The 19,114-nt window shown below is 32.2% G+C and overlaps 1 protein-coding gene across 1 annotated transcript in view; it reads right to left on the bottom strand.

The window, feature by feature from the left end:
- Positions 1-19,114, bottom strand: part of LOC105317114 (ubiquitin carboxyl-terminal hydrolase 47) — an 81,816-nt gene that overhangs the window by 14,080 nt on the left and 48,622 nt on the right. Inside the window, exons 18-25 of the mRNA XM_066070485.1 lie at positions 18,158-18,270; positions 12,771-12,875; positions 10,527-10,734; positions 8,585-8,703; positions 8,294-8,413; positions 4,955-5,072; positions 3,524-4,165; positions 319-410 (exon numbers count right to left, since the gene is read on the bottom strand). Of these exons, the coding sequence (XP_065926557.1) occupies positions 319-410; positions 3,524-4,165; positions 4,955-5,072; positions 8,294-8,413; positions 8,585-8,703; positions 10,527-10,734; positions 12,771-12,875; positions 18,158-18,270 (1,517 nt within the window). The remainder of the gene's footprint in view (positions 1-318; positions 411-3,523; positions 4,166-4,954; positions 5,073-8,293; positions 8,414-8,584; positions 8,704-10,526; positions 10,735-12,770; positions 12,876-18,157; positions 18,271-19,114) is intronic.

Raw genomic sequence — 19,114 nt, forward strand, 5'->3', positions numbered from 1 at the left:
CAATTCACAGGGAATCTCATGTAATTATGTATTTAATTATGCTTCATACCTGAGTCTAAACTTTAGCTCACAAGAAGCCAAGAAACCCCCAAAAATATGGTAATTATCCCCACGCACACCTGAAACCTTGTACTTACTAAGAAATTATCATCAATTGAATTGATATGAGAGCTTTTTAGTTATGAGAATATCATCTGAATTATTTGATGCACACTGGCCTGTGTTAAAAGTCCCATCGACTTAAGTTCTATTATTCACCACATTCATTATTATCAAACAAAATAAGAATCAAGGGATATGAGTAGAATACACTTGTACCTTAAAATTATCAGATGTTGTTCCTACATGAGGTTCTAATTCTCCTTTGAAAGCTCCCAGTGTGATTCGCTTATCCACCAGCACTGTTAAATCTGAAAAAAAATCAATCATGAGTAAAGTCTTAAAGCTGCTTGAAACAATTTTACATGAAATTTTATGTGAAACAATGGTTTTGTTAAGTATGTGTATAATGATAGGTAATGCAATAATTTTCCTGATCATTTAAGTGGTATTTCTATGGAAAAATAAATATAACATGGTACATGTGAAGCATGATTTCGTCCCTTACGAGGATTTGCTCAATATCAGGGCAGACATAATTGCATCACGAATTTGAAATTTGCTGAAAATTACTTAGATTTCAGAAATGTTTTGGAAAATCAAAAAGGAAATCTGTACATTTTCACAAATTTTTCTGAAGTTTGTTCTTTCTTACAATATATGCATAATGTAAAATCTTGTAACTACGGTAAGTCTGTACAAACTAGAGGTACTGTGAGCAAGCTCACAATTGATACCCCCCGCTAAGAAAAAAATCATAACGCGTGTATTTTTGCTATTATAGAAAATATTGGATGAATCTATTTCACTGTCCATTTTCTATAAATAACAACTGCTTTATTTTTGAAAACTGTTAATTTTTAGCTTCTAATATTTCCATTAATACAAGACATGACACAGTCAGAATTTAGCTTTTTTGAAACAATGACCTTGAACTTTCTCAATTGACCTTGGGTCAAGGTCATGACCAGGCTTGGGGTAATGCTAAATGTAATGGTAATGCATTGCAATGCATTACATGTTTTCAAAGTAATGCTAGTAATGTGTAATGCCTCAAAATTAGCATTACAAGTAATGCTAATGTAATGCATTACTTTCCAAAATCTAGTGTAATGCTGGCATTACATGGCATTACTTTGCATTACTATGCATATTTATGCATGTTCACTTTAAAAAATGTGAAGAATAAATGAATAGTTGAAATTTAATTTGATTAAATTTATTTTTAAAGAAGAAAGAAATAATTCTAATTAAGAGAAAAATGTTTTAATTGGACATGTTTTACTTAAAAAAGTTTTTTTAAAATTCATTTTTGAATTGTTTATATTACTAAAGATAACAGCACAATTTCATAACATTTTTAAGAGTGTTGTTATTAAGAGTTTTTAATCATTTAAACAAATTACTCCAATTAGTTTGCACTTCAATAAGAAATGTGTCAACAACACACTATGCCCCCAGGATAATCTAAGTATCAAAACAATCTATTGTTATAAGAAGTGCTAAACACCCCAATACCCTTCCCTTCGCTATGTCAATATCAATATCACTTCCAATATTATAACCCATTTGAAAATAATCTTACTTATTTTCTCTCTCTTTCTCTGTCTCTTTCTCTCTCTCTCTCTCTCTCTCTCTCTCTTGTATATTAATTACACTGTACATCAGTTTGGACTGATAGAAAATACAAGATTTATGTATTTAATCTATTATTGCACTTAATATATCTTAAGATAAAGATCGTCAAACAGTATTTTCCAGCCCAAGCTTTGACTGCTCCTGCAAAACATTTATTTAGTATAGCCCGGAAGATGGATGCATTTAAAAGATGAACCCTTTGAAACTTCGATCATAAGTGCAACAGCAATCTTTTGTCTTAAAGTGTCCTTTAGAAATACGATTAAAATATATTAAGAAATATAACTAGGAAAATCATCTGTTTATAAATTAATAAAGTTAAGTGTCCAAAATTATAAAGATTTGTGTAATCTGGGGATATATCTATATTTAGCTTTTAAAAACCGCAACATTATTTCATAAATTGTTTTTTGTTACGCATGTCATCCTGTGTCTCTATTTCATATCTGATATTGTATCATGCCAAATGTCTATAAATATAATTTTACTTAATATGTAATATGTTGTTCATATTGCCACAATATGATTATATATTGAGCAAATAAAGAATGACTCTTGTTTATTCATTGAATTTGAACCTGATACTGAGCATGAAGCTGTAGATATGTTAAAGAGTGTTGTATATTTGAAACATTTGCAAAAACTCTTTATTAGCTTTACTTTTTTAAAAAAAGTAATGGTAATGGTAATGCATTACTTTACTCATGTAATGGTAATGTAATGCATTACTTCAAGAAAATCAAGTAATGGTAATGGTAATTTAATGCCCAAATTCATGAAGTAATGGTAATGTAATGCATTACTTTACAATGTAATTCGCCCCAAGCCTGGTCATGACACACCCTTTAATCATAAGCAATCTTTGTGTGAAGTAAGAACTTCCAATGTTTCTCCATAAAAAAAATATGGACCGACATGAATTTTGCACTTTTTCTGCCAGTGACCTTGACCTTGCCCGAATGACCTTGGGTTAAGGTCATGACACACCCTAAGGTCATAAGCAATCTTTGTGTGAAGTAAGAACTTCCAATGTTTTTCCATAAGAAAGATATGGACCGGACATGAATTTTGCACTTTTTCTGCCAGTGACCTTGACCTTGCCCGAATGACCTTGGGTCAAGGTCATGACACACCCTTAGGTCATAAGCAATCTTTGTGTGAAATAAGAACTTCCAATGTTTCTCCATAAGAAAGATATGGACCGGACACGATTGCACAGACAGACGGACAGACAGACGGACGGGCAGACGGACGGACGGACAAGGTGATTCCTATATACCCCCGCAAACTTTGTTTGCGGGGGGTATAACAATAGATATGCGCACCATAACATTAAACCTTGCTACTATCCATGATATATCTTCCAAGCACAGACTTTTACATCATGCAGACAGTGAGGTAAGTATCAAAAAATGAACTGATGGAATGGCTATGAACTTTAAAGGTATATCTGCCTAAATTAGACTAAAATATGTCGAATTCTTCAAAATCTCATGTCACCAATATGGCATATGTTCAAAACTGTATAATTTGAAAGTTTAAAATCATAGTGAATATGTTTTGAAAATGATTTACTTTCATCTATATTCATATCACAAGGTGTACCAACTTATCTGGATCATTTCAATAGAAAGTTGAGCTGATTAATTCTTTTCCTTATTAATGCATAATAATGTGATATTGACCTTAGTCAAATAATGGACAAACTATTATGATAATACCTATATACTCCAAAACTTTCTTTTCTTGAGGTATATAACATAGGTATTGACAAGTAAATTCTTACTTCTTTGTTTTGTAAGCACATCTGTTTCATTAAGAACAATGTGGAAGTATCGCTTTGAAACTTCCTCCTTTGTAACTGTCACATCATTATCACAATCTGAGTCCCAGTTCCCTTCTTGTTTAAAATCAGTATCATGAATCACTCGTTCCCCTGGAGAGGGTGGGGCAGTCTGTTCAGAGTCACTCTCTCCGTGCTCCACTGGTTCACGCCCATTTGAATCTCCTAGTACACTGTCTGTAGCATCTTCATGTCCATCATAAATATTACACAAACCCCTGTAACTAGTTGGAACATTAAACTCTGCACTAGTACTAGTGTCCTGACTGCTACTGCTGAGTCCGACTGGACTACAGGCCCTTCCCTCTGAAGCAGAGCTATGAAAGCTGACACGTCCAATGTCAATTGATTGACAACTGTGGTAAATTGAAGGATCACTTTTGGACAGTGTAATTTTTTTTGTTTTGAACTCTATTTCACTGTCACTTCCACGATCACTGATCCCCTCATCTAATGAATCACTGCCAGTCTTACTTCCAACTTCCAGGGAGGTTGAACTGTCTTCTCTAGATTTTCCAGACGTTATGGCACTCTTCATCAGTTGGTCATGTCTTGAACTTGATTTCAAGAAATCTTCTACATCAGCTTAAAATAAATAAACTTATATCAGTTTTGGAAATCAGTTTATCAATTATGAACAAAGTAAAATACCATGCAAATACCATATGGAAACAGCATTCAATAAATGTACATGTATCAAAAGTATAGTGGAGCAATGCATGCTTCTTCATAAAGAAATGTGTAATTCAAAATAATATATCAACAGAAAATACTTTTAAAACTACATGTATATTTAAGACATGCAAGTAAACTTTATTAAATTGTCTGAAACATAATGCAAAAATGACTACCATAAATAGTTCTAACATTTAGCATACTATATTGTATCAAAGGCCGGAATGGCCACAAAGGCTCAAGCTAACATTTTCTTTTATAACGATATCATTTTTGAAATTTGAATTTCTGTACAAATAGCCGTATAATGAATAATCTATACTACTATATTAAAATAATACACTCAAATTTTTTAGCTTTAATACCGACAAATTGGAAGAGTACTGTCTTTTGTTTTATATATTTTAAACATCATTGGTACTTGAGGATTACCAATTTGTTTTTTTTTTCTCAATCAAGCTTTGTTCATTAATAATCAACGAAAATTCCTTAAAAAACGATCATTTTACGAGACTGTAAATATTAGCGACTTTGTTGTTAGTTCTTTTGTAAAATGCAGCCCTGACCTGGGGTCAGCTCTTGTGTTAGGTTGGGTCTGGTCAATACTATATTTTATGAAACTTTATTGAAAATTTAATGAAACTTAGAAAAGAATAAATACGGTAACATATTTATGATGATGGTATAAATTACACATACAAGATGGTGGGAGATTAACATGAATCCTGATAGTGTTCTGGTGCCGGTCCAGCAATCTGAAGAAGTGAGTGTGTGTGAAGTGACTGGCCTCTTCCTCTCCAGAAAACTCAATGTACACCTACAAAAGTTCAAATGTTGATAAAAAATATCATTTCAAGTGAAAACAAGACTACCTGGAAATTACATAACAAAGGATGAGATCCCATAAGCCCCTTTTATTATGATGAATCTTAAAAGAGGCCCATAGGCCTTATGGGTCACCTGAGTACCATAGCCCATGAACAGACTTGTCAAGGAATTTTATATCTTCATCAAGCTTCATTTTTTAGTCTAACCCTTATCACCATGGGCCAAAAATATAAACATTTGTAATGACCCCTTTTCTTGCTGGAAATCTTGCAACAGGGACTATGAAATCTATAATTTTTGGTGAACAGCTTTAAGATCTTTCTAAATATGCATATAAAATTCCCTGAAAGCTTAAGTTTATACTCTCCCTAAGAAAGAATTGTCGACTTCCTTGTATACTTTCTAAATTTGCATTCCATCTTTATTTAATGTCCGTAAATTTCAAAGAACAGACTTCAGCTCTTGATCATCACCTGCCCCCACACTTAGAATATACTTTAGCCCTAAGTTGTATCACGATTTCTTAACTTTTACTTTGACAGAAAGCTTCATTCTCTCCTCTAAATGTATATTTTATAACATAACTATAGAGAGATTTTGATTATACTGAAAAAAAAAAGAAAATATGAAAAATATGCAGTGTAATATTTAAAGATAGATTTCAACAACTAGTATGTATTAGTTATCGAAACAATTCCAAAACTTGTATGGATCCTAGCACTATTGATATTGAACTCTAGTCTCCTCGTTTAACTACACGCTTGGCTGTCTCCATTAATATCCGACAAGCAAGAGAGCCCCTTCTCTGCTTGTCACAGACGGAGACAGTCATGCATCTGGTTGAACGAGACTATATTAACTCTGGTGTAGGAATACATGGGACTACAAAAATATCTAAATTGTTCGTAGTATATAAAATTTGATTATTTTCAAAGTGTTTATAGATAAGTTTCCTTGAAAAACAATGCGTCAGCATACATTACATTGAATTTATTTCTATTATTTTCTAGCCATTTTCAGAGGGGCGGGCGGTGATCAGATTCTTACAATCAATTTAATTTTGCTTACACATGCAATTATTTTGTCAAATATCACCTTCTAATCATTTCCATTCATATAAGAAATGACACATATAAGAATTAGGCATTTTGTAAACAATGACTTTGAACTTGCCCAAATAAGCTTGACCCAAATGACCTTGGGTCAAGGTCTTGACATACCTTTAGGCAAAAGGCAATCTTAGAGTGAATTCAGAATTTCTAATGTTTCTCAAAAAGAAAAGTATAAACCAGACAAATATTTTACAATTTTTCTGCCAGTGACCTTGACCTTACCCAAAATGACCTTGTGTCAATGTCATGACACAACCAGGTCAGAAGCAATCTTTGCGTGAAGTAAGAACTTCTAGTGTTTCTCTATAAGAAAGATATGGACTAGACACAAATTTTGCACTTTTTCTGCCAGTGACCTTGACCTTGCCCAAATGACCTTGGGTCAAGATCATGACACACCTCCAGATCATAAGCAATTTTTGTGTGAAGTTAGAACTTCTAGGGTTTCTTCATAAGAAATATATGGACCCAACACGAATTTTGCACTTTTTCTACCTGTGACCTTGATCTTGCCCAAATGACCTTGGGTCAAGATCATGACACACCTCCAGGTCATAAGCAATTTTGTGTGAAGTAAGAACTTCCAGTGTTTCTCCATAAGAAAGATATGGACCAGACACAAATTTTGCACAGACGGACACACAGACAAGATGATTCCTATACTGTGGAATCAATTAAATTAGTGGGGGCCAATTTTCGTGAATTATGACTTTTTTGCTCATTCGTGGGGATGTAATTTCGTGGATGCGTAGCGTACTGTTTCAGTAACAAAGATAACTCTTTCTAAAATTGTTTTCGTTGAGGATTTAAATTCGTGTGAGAGGGCTACCAACGAATTCCACGAAAATTGAGCCACCACAAATTGTAATGATTCCACAGTATATTGCCCAAAACTTTGTGGGGGGGGGGGGGGGGGGATGATAAACTACAATATTCGGTGAACTTTCATTCTTTGGGGAAAATGTTTGGTGGACTAATTACTTTGATGATGTAACTGATATAAACGTCATAACTTTTTTGACATAATCAATGCCAGGAATTGATGCTGGATCTAAGAATTCTCATAATGAAGTTGTAAATGTGTTATATGTATCATAACTCGTAAATGACCAGGTCAGGATCAGTTAATTACCAAAATATATTTTTATTTATTTATATCATTAGTAAACAATGACCTTGAAGCTGGCATATGTTCATCTTCGCTAGCCAAGAGTTTTCGGTCCGAATTGCTCCACATAAACCTTTAGCAGATCTCATTACAAAAACTTGGTAATGCGGTAGCGCTATCTAGCTTGCAACTTGAGGTGCGCCCCTTGAATATTTGCAATTTAATCGAATAAAACAATGGGTAATATACACACTACGGCATAAATACAACTTAAAAACAGGTTGACTAGCGAGAATTGGAACATAATCAACAGTGCTATTAAATAGAAATAAAGATATCACCTAGCAAAAGCAATGAATGTTTCATTTACAGCTGCTGTATAGTGTTTGTACGGAGGTCGGCCTGTACTGGGAGTGAAGAAGTCGCTGTTATATAAAAGCATTTGTGCCATAAACCAGGTATTGTCGTCGTGAATATTGCGGACAAAAGAAATTTAATAAAATACAGCTCATTGAACCTTTGAAAACAATAACCATAAGCAGAAACGTATATACTAACGGTATAGACAACTTCCACATTTGCCATGTTTACTTCCTATACTATCACGCGAGCCCTGACAAGTTTGTAAATCTCTGCTCAATCCCATGCAGTGAAATATACCGTTTTTTCATAGTGATCTGATTACACCATGATTAGACCCAGCACTTGTGCCTCAAAATGTTAAAAGCATCAAGTGTTTTACCAAAGATCACATGTGTGTTTCTTTTAAAGTTTATTTACAAGCGCCTGATTTGAATGCTGCGATTGGATCAGCTACTCGCAGCTGCAGCCAATCATAAAACAGAGCTTGTCACCGAGTTTTTATAATGAGATCTGCCAAGGGCGTATGAGGAGCGAAGTGAACTGAAAACCCTTAGCTAGCAAAGATGGCGTATGTTTGGTTTTTTTAAGACAAAAAACCTAATGTACGATAAATATCCCAGTACCTACCTTGTTGCTTTTGAAGAAACCTTCAGCTTTCAAAGTCTTGTTTGGAACAGACAAGAATTTTAGGTCATTATGAAACCTTTCTAAAACACATCTCATTTTGTCTGCTGAGACATTTAAAACCTAGAACATTACAATAAATCAACATTAGTTCCACCTAATGAATATATTTTAATGATATTTTTAAGAAAAGTATTATATTTTAATAAAAATATTTCAGTAACTGACTAAAACAATTTCAATCCAAAAACTTTTTCTGTTGCTGCCCTACAACCATTTATCAACAGGTCTTACCTCTGCCACCATTGATTTAAATTGACTGACTGTTTGTGCGTGGTATGCCCGGACACTGACCGGCGGTTCCTGTATGATGTCATTTTGTAGATCGGCCACATATAGCTTCACTGTCACACCTTTCAAATACAATACTGACATTTTATCTTAGACGAATGATTCGCATAATAAAATCTTTTTTTTTTTTAAATAAATTTTACCAGTTTCATTAAATAAATTTAATGAAATAATTTAGCATAATATTATTTATAATTTATCATTTATTTGAAACTAATGTTGGTTTAATTAAGACATTTGTTATCAAGAACATTTTTAGGTAAATTACCCAGGTAGTATAAATCAGGTGTATTTAAGGTGGCTCTATACACCCACAGTTTATTCCAATTTTCAATAGAAGACCACAAAACATATACTTATCAAATATTAAAATGACGATAGGGATACTATAGGTATTTTTAAAGAATTTTTTAATGTTTTTTCGTGTTTTTGTAAAATATTTTTTAAAAAGACAGCTATCAACAAATTGAGAGAAATCATTTTGTCATATGATGGATATTTCCTTCGGACACATAAAAAAAATATAACACTTCTTAACATTCAAAAATGTTATTATTGCAGTTTTTTTTAGTATTTCCCCAAAACATATTTTTTCACATTTTCTTACTCTGTTGACAAATCATCTGAAAAAGTTGATTGATGTTATAAGAAAATGTATTTTAATAAATGTGAAATAAAAAATTGAAAGAAAACAATTGCAAATAAACACAAAAAATATTTTAAATTTTATTTGGTATGAAAGTTCCTCATGTAAGGGTTATCGTTCCTAAGTCCCAAGGCCCAAACACCTTGGGGACTTTTCATTTCTGAGTTGAAGAAAATTTCCTAAATATAATGTTGGAATGATAAATACATGCATATTTCATTATATACTTTGCCCTGTATAAGTGAATATATTCGCTTTAGTGCAAAACCAAGTCAAAGGGAACATTGACTAGGCTAATAGGATTTATGTATCCCAACCTGAGAGAAATTCAAAGCAACCCTCTCATCCCCGTTAGGTGTCGATATTAATGTGCATTAAAGTAATTATAATTGAAATATTTTCACTTGTTTAGAATTTTCTTTCACGGTATTCAACCACAAAATACGTTTTAGAAATTTTTGGAAAGTTAAAAAATTTTTTGTTCTCAACGGGAATCGAACTCATGACCTACTGGTTTGTAGGGAACCCACTAACCCACTGCGCTACGGTGTAACATATCTATAATGCTAAAGAAACTCTTTAAAAATTTATACTTGATTTTATTGTTTATTTCGATAAATAATACCACACAACGTGAAGGTGTCACATACCATATTACTTGTAAGTAATGAATTTTCCAATTATCAAATTAAATCTATCCATTTAACAAATTTTTCAAAATAGCGGTTCCCATACAATTCACCTCAGTTTAAATCAGCCAGTACCGGAAATGCATGTTTCCAGATTTACTTTTTTGCGTACTGCGTCATCAAAAAGTGGTGTATAGAGCCACCTTAACAAATAACATCACATCTGATGGTGGTAAAGCTATTCAGCTCACTTGATAAATAAATATATATGTATATATAGAGCTCGGTAGACTACCATCTAAAAGGATCTCACTTAAATACAGGACATTCAGAGCAATTCAGAAGAAAATTTAACTTTGAACTCAATTAATGTCTAAGAAATTTTACTTTAAAATTTGTACTGAGAGACATTACCCTTTGATTCTTTTAAACAGCAGATAATTATATTTTTAATCAAATGTGAAATAACATAAACTGGAAATCTTCATCTGGTATTTGCAATATCATATCTAGATAAGTAGGTATCCCATGATATAAACATGTTGACTGAATTTCTATATCTCTCATTGTAACCAACAGAACACTAATACATGTATATATATTTTGTTACCACCAGGTCTGTATTCCTGAAACACTTGCTCTGGTCGCTTTGTCTCAAGAAGGAGGTCAAAGTTATAGGCCTGTTTCACCCCTCCCAGCAAGAGACCCATGGGAGTGTCATCCTCATTCTCAAAGGAACACTCAAGAGTGTCCTGATACTCATCAAATTTTACTAGGCGACAACAATCCAGTGGAACAGATTTTTCTATTTTGAACAACTGGAAGATAACACAATAAATCAATAAAAGGAATCAAAATAGTATCAATACCGTATTAACTCGCCTGTAAGTAGAAAATTGAATAGAGAGTTGGGGTCTGACATGGCATACAATCTGGCCCCGCCATCACAAAAATTTTCAAATCACTCAATTCACTCCTAAACTCTAATCCTTACATGAAAAGTACATTAATTTGAGGTCAAAACTCAGACTTGAGGCCGAGTATTGACTTGAGGAAAGTTGCTGACAGTGGAGACAGATAATTTTCTGCTGGGTAAAAAATTTTTTAGGCACTATTATGCTTCCAACTTTAGACTAACAACCCCTTTACTTGACAAGTTTATATTTTATTAATAAAAAGATAAACACATGAATTAATGCATTGAAAGTTGTAACTAACGTTCTTTAAAATAAAAACAAGGTTTATTTGATACATGTATTTTTTATTAAATTTAAGCAGGAAATTATTTACGCCTGATGTGATAATAGCTGCAAGTCAACAGCTTTGAAAAAAATGAAGGCAAGTTTAAATTCATGAATAACAGTAAATGAATTAATACATTTTGCAATGTATTATATTTAATGATTTTGGCGTTAAGCAGATTCCCTTAAATCCAGTACATATGTCAAAAAATTAATAGTTACTTTCATAAATACATTAATTCAAATCAACGCTAACTTAATGAAAAATCAATTTCCGCCAAATATTCTGCACACTTAATATACTAATATGTTTACAGTATCAAGCTCTTTTTATGCTTTATTTGAATTTTTTTGGTCAAAGTTTACTTTTCTGATTTAAATGTTTACAATGCTTCAGTATGACATTTCTAATAGTCAACTAAACTTTGAGTGTCAATTGTCAAGCCATTAGAGAGATACAGAGCTCACAAATCTTTGTAATGTAAACAAAGCTCAGGTGATGCTTTTGTTTACATTTTGAATGTTAAAAAGAAAATTCCAGGTTTAGACCTAAAATAAATTTACAAATGATAGGAACATTTATGTTCAAAATGAATGAGCAGATAGAAAAATCAACTTAAAGAACTTTTATTGAACCAATGTTAACAAAAACATGGCACGAGCCAGGTTTCCCTAACAAAGATTGTAGACTCTGTATCATGCTTATAATTCTTCGACTGACACATAAATTTTGGTTGATAATAAAAAAAGCATCACTAAATATTATTACAATGTATTCACTATACCTCCCTTCCCCTTCCAACTTCATCTCGGTGAGCTAAAAATGCTGCATAATTTTGTCTCAATTTTAATGGAATTGTAAAATAATAAAAGCATCATTTTTGACAGCATATACAGCCAGCAAGTGCAAATAAATGAAACAAATGGATGAAACATGCATGTATTTTTTTACATGATTAGTCTGTCAAGTACACTAACATTTTCCCAAACCAGTTCTGGTGTTTACTAGACTTGGTCTGTTGGACATGCTTTAGTGTAAAATCCTATTAGATCACAATTTTAAACAAGTTTGTACTAACTGAGATTTAAAGGGACTTGGACACGATTTTAGATCAATAATTTTTTTTCTATTTTTTATGTATAAAATGGTTTACTGGTGCATTTTATATGATTTACCAAAATATTGAATGTTAAAGTCAAGTTACAACCGAGATACAGAGGGAAGAATTGATTGTTATGTAAACAAAGCTCGAGTCTTATAGTTGTTTACAAAAAGTGTAATGTAGAGAATTACCATTTCTTAGACAAAATGAAACGTAAAAAACAATTTAAACTAATTCAATATTTTCTTAAATACTATTATCAACAAAAGAAAGATACATTTGATTGAACCTTACACCAATACAACAAATATGTAAAAAATGACAATATTTGAGATTTGTTTACAAAACAAAGAATTATGAACTCTGTATCTTGCTTATAACCTTATATTTGACTTTCAAATTTTGACATAGCATTATAAACTTCTATATTAATCAATATAAACATTGAAAATGAAAAAGTAAAATTTGAAAATTTTAAGTCAAATCGTGTCCAAGTCCCTTTAAGCTCACCTGAGAACAAATCTCTGTGGCCTCCTTCAATGTCTTGTCTTTATGAACCTCAAGCTTTTGCTCTATTTTCCTTCTTTCTCTTGGATGAAAGTAGTATACCTTTATCTGTAGATAAAAACAGGAATTTAAAAAAAAATCCAAAAAAAAAATTAATTACTAGTACTAGAGCAAAGCTTGTTGCAAAGCAGGGAGGAGGTCGTCTGTGGCAGCTTTGTGTTGAAAAAGAATAAACTAGAAAACTGACCAGTCAGGAAGGGCCCCGCTATGACAATCAATATAGAGAAGTGAAAAAAACTCTCCATCCTCTTTATATTAACAATGATGAAAAATAAATGCCCGGCAGAAGATGTAAAGAACTGGAATATATAGGATCTCGTGATTTGTAGTTGGATATGATTTTCATCCAACATTAAAAAGTTTTTTTTTCTTGAGCCTTAGTGAGGGGATAAAACACACAAGTTGGATAAAAATCATATTGTACTACAAATCATACGAGATTCTATTTATCCCATGTTTTATACACCACAATCAATGTTTACACTGTTTATAAAACTCCACATTATTTTACTTCATTATGCCTACGCAAATCCCATTGTAAAGTCACAACTGTGGGATATCAAAAAAATATCCAATGAGTCATATCCACGGGATAAAGGGGGTTAACATGGGATGAAATAAAATTTGTTAAAAAAAACAACGAATTGATACCAATGCAATGATACCTAGACTTTGCCTCAACTTCAAACAAACATCACTTGCAGACACATGTGTATGGTAATACATATAACAGATAAAGACAGACCTTAGATTTTCTGAAACAGGCAAGATAACTAATCTCAGAGGATTAATTATCCTGCTCTCATCCATTTATTGAATTTAATCAGGGCTTACAGAAGGAACATTTTCAGGTACTATTCTTAAGTTTCCTTTAATATAAACATAGCAACCAAAAACAACAACAACACCAAATCATCCATTAAAAAAGAAAAAAAAAGAATAAAAAACTGATATCTAATAATTTTAATTTTTTTTAATTTATTGTAATTCATATATTTTTTTATATTTTACAGAATATAAGTATTTGGACTAGAATGAAATATATTCTTAATCAAATACCATCCTTTAAACTAAGGGGTAAAAATATTAGGTTGCAGTTCATGGAATGAGAGTTTAATTTGCTTCAAAACAAACATCAGTGCAGACAAAGATGTTCATTAATCTCGATGACAGATAGAGATAAGCCTCTAAATTTTCTGCAGCAGGCAAGGTAATTAATCCCAGGGGATTAATTGTTCTGCTCTCTCATCCTTTTCTTCTAAATTTACAATAAACATTTTTTTTTCAGAAATGACAGAATGGGGTTATTATCTGATTACCTGTTAAAATTAACAGAAAAAAAATAAAATAAATAATTAAAAAATAAAATAGTGAAAAAGGAAGGTTAATTAATCCCAAAGGACAAATATTCCACAGCCTTCCATGTATACAATGGTAACATTCTCAGCAGTTATCTCTCTTTGCCCATTCATTCTCAGCAGTTATCTCTCTTTGCCCATTCATTCTTATGCATAGTTAGGAATCTACCCCACCACCCCAGCTCCAAACCAGAAGACATAGAGAACCAAACTTAGCATAAAAATATGTATTTCTGCCTACTAAACTACCATACCAAATTTGAACTTGATTGGGCAACCATAAAAAAAGTTATTAGAAAAAAACAGGAAATTTGTGGACGGAAGAGTGACAGACGGATGGACAGAAGGTCGGACGGACAGAGTGATTACTATACGGCACCCGCAAATCCTTGCGGGGCCCTAATAATAAAAATCAGATTAAAACACAGCCATAATTACCGGTAGGTACCGATAATGTGTTTAATAAGACACACTTTGTACCAACAGTCAATCTATCAATGATAGTTGCCAATTTCATAAAACGAGTAATCAGGGAACTAGTTAATTTTTTTAAGGGTACGTTACATGTCACAAATGTGGCATGAATGATATTCGGAGATTAAAAGGAACATTTTTCAAATTAGCAAAGACAGTTCATGTGTATTAAACATGTTAAACTATACAGCGTCCAGTTTACTGTACATGGCATTGGGTTGTTTCCGATATATGTATTATCTGAGAGCGCACTGAATTAATATATAGTTTCAAACATACAAATGATAGAAATATGTTGTGTGAATTGCAATGCTATATAATTAACATGTGAAAGTGGTAATTTTTAATCCAAATTTTTCGTTTCCAGTGTGATAAAGTTCCAGAAGTACATAGCAAGCGCTACATCCTATTCTTAACCAGTCAAGAGAGAAGAGGAGGTGAAATTGCATCTTGAACAAAATATTGATTTTAAAATTCAAATATTTTAACAAACATTAACTGTTACATGTATTTCACAAGTAATAAAACACAAACATTTATTTTATCAAATTTTAAAAATACCGAAAAGTATCGTGTATAATACGCACTCGTGTAAAATACGCACCCCCCAAAGTTGACCAAAAAATGGCGAAAAAACAGCAGGTACTATGTATAACACGCACCCAAAAATGGCAAAATCAACAGCCGCCATTTCCCCCAAAACTATCGATGTTCCATGATAATTTTATAATCCATGCACAATTTCTTCAAATCTGTAATCAGAACATAGCACAGGCGATGAAAATTGACGGCTGCCATTTTTCCAAATAACTATTGATGTTTAATGATAACTTGATTTTATAACCCAAGCATAATTACTGTAATTTCGTGATCGGAACATGGCCCACGCGATATTAGAGTCAAAGTTCTTACAATTTTACTTAAAAAGGACGGCATGATTTACATGGGCGGCATCAAATAACATTTGACACTTTGAAAAGAGTTTCTTATACAACAGCGGAAAAGTTGAAGATCATCATATGTAGAGAAGAACGGCAACCGAGCTTAGTGCTTAAAAGTAATAATGTTTGCAGATATAAACCAAAAGAACATCAAAAGAAATAATTTAATTGATGAATTATAGTCAAACTCTTTGATTGTTGTTAAATAAACAGTGTGAAGAAACATATGTATGTCGTATATCGTCATTAATATCAAGTCGTACAAAGGATCGATGTATTTTTAGCAGTGTGTATGTAAAGCAATAACGTTTAACTGCATAACTGGACACGAAGAAATCAATTTTAATAACATCAGAATGCTTTATATCTACATGCACTTGAAAACACCCTGTGAAGTCCGACACAAGACAGGTGCATGCTTCTGACACATGAAATTGTTTAACATTGACCACGCGCCAAGTCAACAGGTGGCTGCTTAAGGAAGGAGTCTTTTATGGTTTTCGACTTGTCAAACGTAAAATTGATTAATTGTACATTAAATCAAGATGAAAGGAAATTATAATAGAATATTTTTCTTTCTTTTTTATTATCGTACAACTTGGCATAGAAAAAGTAATCAAAGTTTAGAATCTAACAAGGACTATATTTTTGGCGTAATATTGGCGTAGGAAAATATCACATATTGCGCAATTCAGAATTGCTGCAGATTAATGAGTCTGGTTTAGCATTTTAAAAACAATAACATTAATGTTGGATTTTTTCACTAATGTAAACTAATGATATGATACTTGGGTTTCAGAATATGTTTTTAAAATATGATTTGCCTATCAAACTACATTTTTATAGGCTTTTTAAAGTGCCCTTCTATACGCTGATTTTTGTGAAAAAATCACTAAAATCAGTTTTTCTCTCTTGTTAAATGGTCAATATATTAGCTTTTCTGTCAATTTATATCTTTTTATAAAGTCTTTATTATACATAAAAATCAGAAATATTTTATTATTGGAAGCATAAAAAAAATAATAAAAATTCCCTCAAAATTTAAGAAAATTAGAGGAAATGCGGGCTAAGCAATATCAATTTTAGTATAAATAGTTATTCCAATTTAGTAGTATAAGCTGATAGACATTCTAATATTCTATCATTTCATTGAAGAATAGAATCTTCATATCTTAAATAAATGACTACATAACTACAAAGAGCTACACTTGTTTTTATCATCCTTTACGTTGAGGAAAAAGGTAGTGACCTTGACCTGCTCTTATGCGAAAACAAAAAGGTCAAATTTGATAAAACTGATAGAATCATTTTGTAATATGATCCGTTTGACTCTGTCAAAATTTCATGAATTTCTTATTATAAGAAGTATGTTTGATAACGAGAAGACTCCTTCCTTAAGTAATGGCGAATACACTGGCAATATTTAAACTTGTTTGATGCAAGAAATAGTGTTAAGAGAGGATAAATATTTCAATACATGGAAATAAAACTAAGAATAAGATATTTCTGATGCAGTAAATTTAGTATACATTCATACAACTTGCATAACATGCTAAATCGGCAGTCACTACTTCCGTGGTATCAAGAATCACGGCTTGAAAAAATGGGGTAAAATTTTAGTCCTATGTACAACACACATCCCCCATTTTTGATCAAATTTTGGCTGAAAAAAGTGCATGTTATACATGCGACATTCGGTACTCATTTATGAGAAGTAGAAAATTGGTATATACATGGTACTAAAACACATGTAAAAATAGATTTATAGAGGCTTCACAGAATTAAAATTAAAGTGCCACTTCGGATATCTTGAAACTCTAAATATCTTAAAGCTGCTTGGTCCGATTTTATATCAAATTTTATGCACGCTTTTAAACGATGATTATGCTAAGTATATGTATAATAATAGACATTGCAGTAGTTTTCCTAGTCAATTAAGCCATATTTTAATGAAGAAAAATACGTACAAAATTTGTGAACAAAACAAACGACATAAAAGGGTACCGCATTATTTTGCCTCATGTTAAATTTCACCCCTGACGACGAGACGGGTATGGTTGTACATGTATTACAACTTTGTCATCGCTTTGAATAAAGGTCGAAATGATCAGACAAATTACAAATAAACATGTGTACGTTTTGTTTGCTAATATTTCTGAAGTTTGCTTCTTTACAATCGATGCATAACATATGGGTTGAATAACCCCAATCATTCGGGGGACGAAACCAAACAGTTTCTTTTTCCTAACATTCCCGTGATGCATTTTGGTTTGTTTTTTCCTTTGCCCAAAAAGAAATTACTTTTATTTACTTGGAATATTTCTAACTTTGAAAGGAGATTGATTCTGCTGGTGTAATTAGGAGAAAGTCCATGACTTTCTAAGATAAATGGTTTGTATGGAAACAAATTTGATACTGTAATATCAAAAAAATCGGACCAAGCAGCTTTAAAGTTTTGTTGAAGTTCCCCCAAGTTCGAGATACCAATGTTTACCTGTATTTAATGTTTGGTAGGAGTAAAGAAAAAATTTTGATTTTTTTTCCTTTCTTTAAATACCTTGCATGTGGATTTTTCTAGTTCTTTTTGGCGAATTTCATGTTCCTCCCTTTCCTTTATACTTTGAAGTGCCAGATTCAAGCGTTCAGGAAAATTTTCTGGCTGTATAAAATCTGCCAAAACAGAGATACATATAGTTGCATTACAGTCATTCTTGCTAGCATAAATTCATTGCCTATTTGAAGCACAGGGTAAAGTATAAAGCAGATAATTCAAAGTGAGAAAATTTGGGGCTGAACAAAGTTACATTAAATTCTGCCATGGCCTTAAGTTTTGACAAACATGCTATGTTAAAAGTAACTGCACACCACCTATCTACAAGCAGCCATATCGTAGAGTCTAAGAAAGGATTGACCAAGATGAAGAAAAAATTGTCCCAACTAGACAACATTGAAATGATTACCATCTCAAAGGACCCCGCTTACATAGTGGACAATATGGTGAAAATAATTTTAGAGAATTTTGCCCTGACCTTGATGTATAACTTCTAAATTTTCCAGCTGGCATAGAACGCCTAATTCAATCTCATTACCACTTACATACAGACATTATTGTTCAATCTGAACAGATTAACTAAATGGGAAATAATCTTTGGTCTAAAACTGATTAAAAAGAGCTCTGCTATGGTCTTGACATTGACTTGGTTCAATGTCACTGCACGCCATTTACCAAAAAGCTCTGTTTAAGTAAAATATAAGCCAAAAAGGACTAAGTGGAGAGTATATAAATATATATATATATATATGCTCTTAAAAAGGATTTTTGTTTGATCTGATATGACCTTGACACTTAATCTACAAACATCAAAAAGTTACTGCATACACTTTAGTCAAAAGTGAAGTATAACCAGATAAGAGAAAACAGAAAGAAGATATGCTCTGGATAAGGATTTTTCTTAAAATTCTGCTATGACCTCCACTTTTGACCTTAAAAATTGGTTCAAGGTCACTATATTCC

This window comes from Magallana gigas, chromosome 9 (assembly GCF_963853765.1).
Source record: "Magallana gigas chromosome 9, xbMagGiga1.1, whole genome shotgun sequence".
NCBI classification, from domain to species: Eukaryota; Metazoa; Mollusca; class Bivalvia; order Ostreida; family Ostreidae; genus Magallana; species Magallana gigas.